Consider the following 12,576-nt stretch of genomic DNA (forward strand, 5'->3'; position numbering starts at 1 on the left):
CATGGATGATATTCTAATAGCCAGAAAAGATGGAAAACAGGTACTCCAGTGCTTTGATGATCTTAGAACAGCTTTACAGACTACAGGTTTACAAATAGCACCAGAAGAGGTTCAGTTACATGATCTGTATACTTATTTAGGATTTCAGATTAATGGTCCACGTATTATCAATAGTAAGGGCACGTTGAGGACTGATTCCCTTAAGACACTTAATGATTTTCAAAAATTATTGGGTGATATTAATTGGCTATGACCATACTTGAAACTCATGACAGGAGAATTGAAGCCTCTGTTTGAGATTCTAAAAGGAGATCCTGACCCTAAGTCTGACAGGGATCTAACAGAGGAGGGTAGAAAAGCATTACAGAAGGTTGAGAGTGCTATTTCATCTCAATTTGTAACTCATATTAATTATTCTAAGCCTTTATATTTTCTTATTTTTAACACTAAACTAACTCCCACTGCAGTTTTTTGGCAAACTGCACCCATATGATGGGTTCATCTTCCCTCATCCCCTAAGAATGTCCTTTATCCATACTATGTTGCTGTAGCTGATATGATTATGTTGGGCAGAGATAATAGTCAAATATATTTTGGGAAAGATTCTGATGTCATAGTACAACCCTATACAAGCATTAGGTTGATTGGTTTATGCAGAGTTCTGAAGTCTGACCTATTGCATGTTCCTCATTTGCTGGTCGGATAGATAATCATTCACCAGATAAATTGGTTCAGTTTGTAATTGCCATGGACTCATTTTTCCATCTCGTACTGTGCATGCACCTATCAAGGAAGCATTGCTAGTTTTCACTGATGGTTCCTCATCAGGAACAGCTGCTTATGCCTTTGGAGATCAAGTAATCTTTTTTGCTACATCATCTGTGTCAGCTCAATTGGTTGAATTACATGCTATTATTGCTGTGTTTCAAGCAGTTTCAAATCAATCTATTAATATTTATACAGATAGCTCATATATAGCTCAATCTATCCCTCTGCTAGAAACTGCTACACAGATAAAGCATTCCTTAGAAGCAGCCAATTTGTTCTTACAGTGCCAACAAATTTTGAGAAGAAAGTGTAATTCTTTACAGGACACCTGAGAGCCCACATTGGGCTACCAGGTCCTTTCTCTGAGGGAAACACCGAGGCAGATCTAGCTACTCATGTAGCTGCAGTGACTTTATCAGATCCGCCATCTAACTTAGATCAGGCCATAAAGGCTTATGAGTTACATCACCTTAATTCTAAAACTTTAAAAATTATGTTTAAAATTACCAGAGAACAAGCTAGACAAATTGTTAAACAATGTCAATCATGTGTTACACTTTTACCAGTTCCTCATTTGGGACTGATACCAAACAGTCTCTGGTAAATGGATGATACTCATTATAATGAATTTGGCAATCAAAAATACATACATGTATGTGTAGATACATACAGTGTTTTCATTTATGCTACATTACAATCTGGAGAAACAAGCAAGCATGTGATCACTCATATGCTTGCTACAATTGCTGTATTGGGTGTGCCTAAACAGATAAAAACTGACAATGGCCCAGGTTATACAAGCTCCTGTTTACACCAATTCTGTGAAAAAATGGGAATACTACATAAAACGGGTATTCTGTATAATCCACAGGTCCAAGGTACGGTAGAAAGGATGCATCAAACCATTAAATGTCAATTTGAAAAAAATTAAAAAGGGGGAATGGTACCCTGCCAAGGGATCCCCCTAAAATATCCTTCATCATATGCTTTTTATTTTAAATTTTTTAACTTTGGATTCTGAAGGAATATCTTATGCAGATAGATTATGGCATCCTGATACCAAAAAGAATTTTGCAACAGTCCTCTGAAAAGATCCATTAACTGGAACCTGGAATGGGCCAGATCCAGTGCTTATCTGGGGAAGAGGTTCTGTCTGCATATATTCCCAAACTGCAGATGCTGCATGCTGGCTTCCAGAGAGACTGATTAAACAAATAGACAACAATAACAAATCCAGGGAGGAGAAATCCCCTGAGAAGTGTATTTTTCTTTGAAGGGAACATGAAGATGCTTCACAATTGCCTTCAAACTGGAACAGATCAATGAGCAAACCTGACTTGGGAAGTTCTCAATGCTGAAGGAGACATCGTCACCTGCATCTGCAGGGTGGCTCTATTGGACTCTTGGTTCCCCAACTTATGATTTAGTGAGGAACATTGTTTAGACCCAAGAGAAGGACCCATTACCACAGTTACTATAGCTGGTTTTTTTAGTTTGAGATTGACTGGAGCAGGAATGGAGATTTTATTACTTGTTTTGTTAAGATCAAAGCTATGATCAGTTCTGTATTTCTTCTAGAGATTTAGAAATTTATTATCCTCAGTTGAAATAGTGTTACAGAATAGAAGAGGCTTATACTTTTTACTCCTCTGACAGAGGGAGTTGTGTGTTGCCTTTAAAAAAGAGTGTTGCATTGTTAAGTCTCTTGTCTCTCTGGGGTCCATGCTGTTCAACAAACTGATGGCTTTTGTATGACAACAGATAGACGCTATTCAAATGAAATCCATACAGGTTCATTATTACAGGCTGTATTTAGGGGACTCTAAGGATTAACCCCTAACTTATGCGCTAAGCTGGATAGTCAATGACAGGTAAGACAACACCTCAAGACCTATACCCATAAAAAGGGAAGCCTCACCATCCTACGACAGGAGCTCAACCAATTGTTGTTCAGTATCCAAAGATGGGAAAGAGAGGCTGGGTTCCTTTGTTCTAACCTAAGGCAGGCATGGTTTCCGTAAGTTTTCCCAGCCTTCCCTTTTGAAAAATATTTAAAAAGGGGGACCTGTGGGGAGCGGACAGAAGGCCTCTATCATCTTTGCAGCCATCTCGAGCCATATATCCTGACAAGAGACTTGTTTTCAACAGCCTACAACAGCTGAGCATACTCTGATAACATCTTGTTTTATATACCCAGGATTTTCCCTTGAGTGTGTGAGACTTAAAGTCATGACTTAAGAAGTGAAACTTAAGAGTGATATAAAAAGTGAGAGGCAGAGAGGAGAAAGGGACTTGGAAAGAGAGAAGCCAAGAGACTGGAGGAGAGAGAGAGAGACATGAGAGTAAACAGGACAGAATCACATTCTGTCTGGTCTCCATTCTTCACATTCCTTCATGTCCGTCCTCACTCTCTCTCTTGCTCAACCCTGACCTGCAGGCTGGAACAGCAATATGAGCCAGGACAACTTAGCCCCCAAAGCTTGGGGCAGTGCAGGCTCTAATATTTTGGCCCTCAAGTTTTGGCAGTGTGAGTTCCAACATTTGGCAGCAAGGTCCCCGACACTTTGGTGCCTAATGTGGGGCAGAGCAGTCTGAGACAAGGTAAATGGAACTAATGATCATAGGATGCAAAGCACTGCTGCTTGTGATGTATGCTTTTTATCCCAAGCTAGACTGGGACTCACTATTTAATCTAGGCATGTATGTATGTATGTATGTATGTATGTATGTATATATGTATGTATGTATCACAAGCTCATAAGTAATCTGACTTTTTGCCCCCCCCAGTGGTAAGATTATAGTCATAACTTAAATAAACTTTAATGCTTATTTTTTAAAACTAATATGATAGCCCTAGAAAATTAAAAATATATAATCAATCTTCAAATTATATATTAACCTGTTTTTTTATTTTAAAAAAAAGCATTGTATATTTTAAGAAATTTTTAGATGACTGAATTGAGCCAGTCATTTGAACATTACAATATTTCATCACATTTTCACTAGTTGAAATTTTCAGCTACTGTATTTTTTAAATCAGTTTGTATATGGCTCTGTGATACCATGTTACCCTGGACCAAAGAACAGTAAAATGTCACCCATGACCAAAATTTACTAGTGTACTTACCATGACTAAATTTCATATAAATCATAATGAAATGAGTTTTGAAAACCAATTTAGATCATCCTGTGTAAACCTATCTAATCTCCAGGCTTTAAGTGATGACCAAGGCATTACATGGAGACAAAATTACTAACTACTGGCCTTAAAGATACAAACTCCCAAGAGTTATTAACTGCATAGAAATTTAGTTATTTCCAGAATTATGTGGGTATACAGAACCATGGACTTCAAATGAGACCACAGCTTTAACAAATTTCTAGATTTCAGCTTCCTCAGACTACTGGGGGAAAAGCCAGATTCCACCAGACAGTTTTTGGTGGAATAATTACAGTCACATTAGGTGGCAGCAGATTTTTTTGTCACAGAAACATTACAATCTTCTTAATTACATTTAGTTTTATGAGAATACCATCATAATACACCAAGACATTTAAGGAAAATTAATATTTAGTAAAGATATACTTTATTAAAATTCTTCATATCAGGAATTAAGCAATTAATCAAAATTATAATTATGTGATGGCAGTATATAAGAAAACAAAGGAAATCTATTATAAAACTTATACTCAGAGGAGTCTTGTAGAAATAGTGTCTGGTTGTTACACACAGCACCATGCTCCCAGAAGTAAGTTGCAGACTCAAGATATATTTATATATGCATTGGCAATATTGCTAGGATTTTTTTATGGATCATAAATATTCCCATTTATTCTAATTTATATTCTGCCACATTTCTGGCTACCTGTGCTCATGTCCCATGCATCCATAACATGTATCATCTTCACAGGCAGATCTTTCAATGCCTAGCTCTTTCCCAGGATTTGTTTTGCCACCTTCTATTCTACCCTTTTTATAGTCATATTTTTCAATTGACAGGCAATGAATGCAAACAAAATACAATATTTCTCTATTACTTTTTACTATTTCCTCACTCTCCTGTGTAGGATATGAATGCCTACACAAGAATAAAATAAATGAAAACTCTTCATTCTCAAGTGTTCTACAGAATAACATACATGGCTTGCTTATACCTTAATCTTGTCTATCACTTTTGTCATTTGACTGTTACTTTCACTTATTCTTATCTTACAATTACATACATAGATAAGAATTAGTAGAAAATTAGTAGCTTCATTTTAGCAAAACTGTATGTTTAAAGTAGTTTGGACTCGGGGAAAATATTAAATATTTTGTGTACTTTTAAAGTAGTTTGGTCTTGGGGAAAAATAGCAAATAGCAAATATTTTATATGACCAAGCACTGTATGGGCAAATTGTTATTATTGATAAAATACATTTAGCTTACCACAAAAATAAATTTAATATTTGAACAAGTAAGAATTGCCAAGTTTTTTGTCAGTTTTCTGCTGTACTTACAATGATGAAAAATACTAGTTGTTGGAATGCATTGCTTCATCATATAAATTTTCACAAAATGTGTGCTTTCTGAGATATGGCTTTGTTCTATAGTCTAGGGAAGTCTTGCCCTCAATACAATCATCAAGCTGTACTTTAAATTATGGTATTCCTTCTGCCTCAAATATTACGCCCAAGTACTTAAAACATGGCTTAAAATAGAGCATAAAAATAAGCTAACTCATGTTGCTGCCTTATCAATACTGAAGACTTTCATGAATGCTCTGGATACTTCTTTGTTCCGGAGGCTATAAATGAGGGGGTTCAACATTGGTGTAAGGATAGTGTAGAAAGCTGACACTATTTTGTCCTGGGTGGGAGAACGACCAGAAGAAGGCCGCATGTATATGAACATGGCTGCACCATAGTACATTCCCACCACCATGAGGTGAGAAGAACATGTGGCAAAAGCTTTATGGCGACTCTCAGCTGAGCCCATATGAAGAACAGCCAAAATCACACGAGTATAGGAAGCAATAATGATTGCTACAGGTAAAGTAAGCATAATTATACAGCAGAAAAATATAATCTTTTCAAATATCAAGGTATTACTACATGAAAGAGTGAGCAAGGCAGGAACATCACAGAAAAAATGAGGTATTTCTCTGGCACCACAATATGAGAAAGACAATGCAGCTGCAACTTCTATTATACCATCAAGGGAGCCAAGAATCCAAGAGCAGGCAGCCATGAGCCCACATATTTTATGACTCATGAGAATAGGATACCTTAGTGGGTGGCAAATAGCTACATAACGGTCATAGGACATTGCAGCCAACAAAAAACATTCAGCTCCAAGTAGAGATACATAGAAGAATATCTGGATTCCACAGCCAGACATGGAGATAGACTTGTTGCCAGAAAGGAAATTGAAGGCCATTTGGGGTACTGTAGTACAGATGAGCATGAGATCCATGAGAGAAAGTTGGCTGAGAAGGATGTACATGGGGGTGTGGAGATGGGCATCCAGGTAGATGAGAATCACCATGATTGAATTTCCTATGAAGGCCATGAAGAAGATACCCAGGATTAGGGAAAAGAAAAAAGTATGAAGAGGGCTGTGATCAAATAATCCTAGTAGGATGAAGTCAGAGTTCCTGGTCCAATTGTTCCATTGTATCATGATCATATTCACTGAGGAGACAGAATATATAATAAAGGATTTATTGTGTCATACACATGTCTAATGTTTCCTTCCAAGATAGAATGACACAGTGTTATGCAAATATTAGAATATTCTTTCATTAGACATCAGCTATCATTGGACATCATTGGTGATATGGGAGACTAAACTCATTTTTTAATTCTCTGTCTGTCTCTATTTGTCTATTTGTCTCTGTATCTGTCTCTGTCTTTCTCGGACTCTCTCTCACACACACACTGTCAGAGACAGACAGACAGACACATACGTGAACACACATACACACACACACACACAGAGAGAGAGAGAGAGAGAGAGAGAGAGAGAGAGAGAGAGAGAGAGAGAGAGTGATTCTGTAGCCACCTCTGACTTTGTACTCATGATTATCTTGCCTTAACCTCTGAGGTGTTGAGATTAGAGACATGCAGGCACCACAATGCCTGTCTTTTAGCAAACAGAAACATATTGCATATATATATATATATATATATATATATATATATATATATAATTTCTGTAATCACCTATGAGGAAGAATTTAATACAGATGTATAGTGTTAACTATCTTTTCTATAATAACTAACATTAATAAAAAGATTTCTGGGTCCATGGAACTCTAGGCTCTCTCTCTTTTATTTTCCTGGTGGTTACCATCTCACATTCAGACAAGAAAATACTATGTAGGAAAATGTAGAAATTTACTCAAATGAGATGTCTAAATTCAATTAATTTCCTGAAATACTAAACTAAATACTGATTACTTTAATACCAGAAAAACATATACATTAATATTGCAACTTTAGAAGTATTTTAATTCAAAAATTGTTGCTAATGATAGAAGATCATCATGGATGTTAATACAAACAAATATTTTTCATTATTTTATAATTAAAAAATATCTTTATACATGAGGAGTCTAAGGATAGAAATTTCCCTGAATGGCCTGTCTCAAGTAAACCATAACTGCATACTTCAATCTTTCACCATATATTACTTTAGCTGTGTCAACTTTGGTAAGTATTCACTTCAGTTACATTAGTTTTTTCATTTTTTTGTTATTTTGTCTTTTTTTTCAGAGCTGAGGACCAAACTCAGGGCCTTGTGCTTGCTAGGCAAGTGCTCTACCAATGAGCTAAATCCCCAACCCCAAGTATTCACTTCAAACACAATGTTCTATTTATTAACTGTAAATAATTATAATATCTATTAAAATCCAAAATACTAAATAAAATTAAATTTAAATTATCTTCAACATTATCTACATATATGAAAAATTTAAATTACATATGGTTGTAGAAATTATTGGTTATCCTCTCTGTACCTCTACATCTACACAATTTATTCTGTAAAGTCAATGCTCAACAAACTTATTTGATAATTTTCAGATTCCATAACTTCAGATAAAAAATGTTTAACCTCTATTTTGTCAGTTTCAAATTATGGTAGGAACACTTAACTAAGTCACAGCTGTAAAATTATTTTAATTTTCTGTATTAATATTAATTATTTTATAATAATTTAGGAAAATTGGGAGGAGTACAATCAATATCTATATAGAAAAAGAACATCTCTTTAAGATTATTAATAGAAGTTTTAAGAACATGACTGCAGCTCTTCAGGTTTAGCTTAGTGGTTGAGGTTAAGCATAATGTAGAAGAATCTAACTTGAATCTCAAACAGAATTTTAAAAGAGATGGAAAACTAACATCTTTTAAATTTTCTTTACCATCTGATTTGGTTCCTACTTTTGTAGTTCTGTGGAACCAAGACATTGTCTCTCCTAATGACACATGAACAAATTTTCTTCTACATTGTAACAATTTTTTTCTTTTATCAAAAGTATACTATTTAGTAGTTTTGATAGGTTAGCACTATTTTGATTGTCACTTTGTCCTAAATTTCTAATCAACTCACAATATTCTATATTTTATATTTATAATACTTGCCAATGTACTTAATCACTGTTGTCTTGAAAATAACTATAATCCATTGTATTTACATTTCATTTTCAATATTTTATTCCAAAAATTATTTACATTTTTTTTAATTTAAAAATAAAGTTATTTATTTTATGTATATGGTTATTTTCTGCATTTATGTCTGTAAACCACAGAAATGTAACATCCTTCAAAAAAGAAAAAAGCCTCATTTCCATTGGAGCTGGAGTTACAGATAATTGTGAGCTGTCAAATGGTTCATAGGAATTGATCCTGAGTCCTCTAGAAGAGCAGACAATGCTCTCTACCACTAAGCTATCTGTTCTGCCTATGTTTCCTTTTTAAAATAATATTTCAACTAATTACTTTAGATATTTGTGTAATGAATCATGAACACATTCTAATCCCCACCTACTCCCATAGGCAACCTGGCAACCTCAGCACCATTCCTTTCCTTTTCTAACCAACTTTGGGTTTTCTTCCATCAACTCCAGTATGTTTTGCATAATTAAACTTAAAAATGGGGTTTGCCCTGGCATGTTGTAGACCTACAATGGGTCACATTTATAAACAGATTGACTCTTCATATAGCAGTGAGATTTTGTGTGTGCATGTGTGTGCGTGTGTGTGTGTGTGTGTGCATCTTCTTTGCTCTGTGGTAAAGATTTGTACTAGCTATCACAATTACTGTATATTCATATGTGAATAGTTTGCTTGATGTTATATGCCACTTCCAAGTTTTGAAATCACTACACTTCCTTTTCTATGAATATTGCTGAGACAGTCAGTAATGCTGCTCCAGGATGTATTGAAAATATTAATACTACTTATGGAACTTAACATTGGCAAAACTTGCTTATAAAAATTAATTGGAGACACCTGAATGGAAAACACATGCCACCCAGAGTAGGAGGTAGGAAGGAGGTAGAAAGAACTGGTTTCTTAGATGAGTCAAGCCATGTGGTTCCCCCCAAGGCATACAAGTTGAAATGGATAAAAAATTGTGTTAAATTGGCACACATTATTCAGGGGTTCATGGCTTAAAATTAAGACACACCCAAGCCAACCCAGGCACACTGGGCAGCAGGCTAGGGTTTCAGCCTGAGGCTTCCTCTAAAGGTTTCTAAGCTACAGTGGAGAGCTTAAGCCATGGATGCTGACAGTTCCTGCTGGGATAAGGTAAGCTACCAAGAGAGCAGGCCTAAATAACATAGGAATAGAAAACTTAATGGAAATTTAAGAAGTCAATGTTTTTCAAGCAACTAGATTTTTAAATCATTGCCTCACAAAAATTATGAAATCAATAGCTGGCATTGATCCATAAATTGGCCTGAAAATAGGTTCATACAGAAAATAGAAGAGAACTTAATTGTAGTTATATATCATAGGAAAGGATGTTAATTCAAGTTATATGAAGAGAAATGGAATATAATTATACATTCATAGATACTATTCTCCTTTAAAGAGGGGAATAAAGTAAAATTACACTCTTTTAATGATAGAAGGGAGAAATAATAGTTACATATAGAAAATTATGTTAATTCAAATTATATAAAGAGAAAGATGATATAATTATATATCCACAGATACTAATCTCCTTACAAAGGAGGAATGAAAGAAAATTGCATTGTTTTAAGGAAAGAAGTGATAAATAGTGATAATTGTGTTCATTGTTTTTGAGTAGTAATTGTTTAAATGGTTTAAAAGTATTATACATGTCCTGAAAAAATCAGACAATATTTAAAATTGTTCTTGATTTCTGCAGATTAGATTTTCACCTAATATTGACTATGAAGCACTATAGAACTTTTTGCAATAATTTAATTAAGTCATCTTAATTTCATTAGAAATGTGTGAACATCTACTTATAGATTTGTAATACAAAAATCACTTATTCATCTCTATTCTTTATCAGTGAAGTGTCATTTGTGTTTTATACTTCTTACTTCTATATTTAGTATACCCTTTCAGTTACAATTCATGTATTTACAGGCAAACATATATTCATATACATGCAATCAAATACACATGGACATTTTTATACCTATTTCTATATTCTTGTTTCTTGTACTTATGCTCTTCAGTATAGTGAGTGCAGAGACAATACATGGCATCAGTCTTTGCTCTTAAAAAATGCCATGCAAGAAACCTTGATTTCAAACAGAAAGAAATTATATTCTTACTTTGCCATCAACTTTTGTGTCATAGTCCAAGCTAAATGCTTCTGAAATTTTCTTTTAATTTTGGCATAGCAAGCACAACAGTTGCTGTGTTTATAAATAAACACAATTAGAACAAGGAATGTTGAACACTCAGGTTTGTCTCATCGAAAGGAGAGATACATATCTTGTTTTCTATCCAAAGTGATGGGAGCAGACTTGTATAATAGCTTGGTGACATTAGCATCATCTGTGTGGTCAGAGACTACACTGTCTCTTGTCTTGAGCTTCTTTTACTGGTTAATCTGTAGAATTTATCTTTATGGAAAATGTCTGCTTACTTTACAAACAATTTTTATGTAGTGAAATCTTAAGCTTTGTTCTGCACATGGGGTTGACTTAATTATCACCACTTTTTCACCAAGTTGTCTAGCTTAAATAGACCTAAAATAAACTATTCTGTGCCAAACTCTTCAAGTTTGAACTAGAGTCTGGAAGACATGCTGCAATTCTCCATACCCATTTTCTTCAAGATTTTTTTCTTCAGGATCAAATAAGTTTCTTTTTTTAAAAAAATCACTTATCAGTTATATTAATTATTTGTCACCTTTGATCTTGTTATCTTTATTTTTAGTAACATTGTAATAAGCTCAATTTTACCAGATGATATTTTCATATTATTATCTTGTTCTTAATATATTATTTCTTTATTGGTAAACTATATATTTCTTTCTTGTGTAATCTTATTCTAAGAAGTTTATTTTATGCATTGGAAAATCCCATAAGGCCCCAGCAGAACTGGAAAATGAGTAATTTCATACATCTGTAAGCAAATAATAACATTCATTTTCACTGTTATAATTAATATTTAAACTTAAAACTTAAGGAAATATAAGAAACAATATTTTGTTTTTACAAAGAATATAAAAAACATGAAGGACAGATCATCATGAAAAGTATCCCAACTGTTGAAGGCATTTAACATAACATAATATCAGTTGCATACCTTCTATGTAAAGTGTGGGTCTGTCTATCATAGCAGGGTTCCTTAATATCTTGGATATTGGAACATACTTTCCCTCAGTCTTAAATTTCCCTTATTCTGAAAGGAATTAATATTCATAGGTAATTAAGAACATTTAAACTTACAAAACAAGACACAAACAACATATTTTGCCAGGTCATTTGTGATATACTTTTACAATTTCTACAGGGAATTCAGTCTCTTGCCTTCAATTATAACACTACATGTTGCTAGCTACTTTTATCCCTAGAGTTTAATAGAAATTAGCTTTAAACTTGAAAAATAAACTGAGGAAAAAGAGAAAAGTACTTCATTTTATTATTGGATAATATATAAATTGTATTTTATTTTCTTTTGTCACTTGGTTGTCTACATACTAAAAACTCCATTGTGACTATTTTTACTTTATATGCCATATTTTTGAAGTTTCTTTTAAGTCCATAAAATAAGTAAAAAGCATCAGTTTAAGTTTTCATTTTAATTAGAAAAAAATCCTTGAATGTTTCATCATATTTACCTATAAATAGAACATTGCAGAAGTTCATCAATAACTTTTGAACCTTTAAGTGAAGTAGAGTCACCGTGGCCCTTAGACCTACCCTCTATACTCTCCACATATTAGTAGGCCTTTAATATTTCATTGTGATATATATATATATATATATATATATATATATATATATATATATATTTCTTTATTTTGGAAATATCTCTATTTGCTTTCCTGTCTTCATCTTTTCCATATTAGTTTCACAACTCTCCTTTAAATTCATGGCTTTTTAATCAAGTGTTATTGCATATATATATATATATATATAGATAGATAGATAGATAACTCCAGCTAATAACATTTCCTTCCATTTTTCTTTATTTTGGAAATATCTCTATTTGCTTTCCTCTCTTCATCTTTTCCATATTAGTTTCACAAGTCTCCTTTAAATTCATGGCTTTTTAATCAAGTGTTATTGCATATACATATACGTATACGTATACGTATACATACATACA

At 33.7% G+C, this 12,576-nt stretch overlaps 1 protein-coding gene across 2 annotated transcripts; it reads right to left on the reverse strand.

The window, feature by feature from the left end:
• Positions 1 to 4,338: 4,338 nt before the first annotated feature.
• On the reverse strand, positions 4,339 to 11,689 carry LOC117718098 (olfactory receptor 2M3-like). 2 transcript variants are annotated; one of them, XM_034515605.2, is made up of 2 exons: positions 11,551 to 11,689; positions 4,339 to 6,441 (listed from the first exon to the last, which is right to left on the reverse strand). In XM_034515605.2, the coding sequence occupies exons 1-2, from the start codon at positions 11,579 to 11,581 to the stop codon at positions 5,489 to 5,491; spliced, it is 984 nt and encodes a 327-aa protein (XP_034371496.2). In that variant the 5' UTR covers positions 11,582 to 11,689; the 3' UTR covers positions 4,339 to 5,488. The 2 variants fall into 2 exon arrangements, with proteins under 2 accessions (XP_034371496.2, XP_076798749.1); XM_076942634.1 differs by having other exon boundaries at positions 4,339 to 6,306; positions 11,551 to 11,681.
• Positions 11,690 to 12,576: the final 887 nt, after the last annotated feature.

The sequence above is a fragment of the Arvicanthis niloticus genome, chromosome 12 (assembly GCF_011762505.2).
Source record: "Arvicanthis niloticus isolate mArvNil1 chromosome 12, mArvNil1.pat.X, whole genome shotgun sequence".
NCBI lineage: Eukaryota > Metazoa > Chordata > Mammalia > Rodentia > Muridae > Arvicanthis > Arvicanthis niloticus.

Coding starts and splice junctions, on each gene's coding strand:
- LOC117718098 (XM_034515605.2), bottom strand. CDS start 11,581: ATGATAGACAGACCCACACTTTACATAGAAG. Junction 6,442..11,550: donor ACCCACACTTTACATAGAAG/GTATGCAACTGA, acceptor CTGTCTCCTCAG/TGAATATGATCATGATACAA.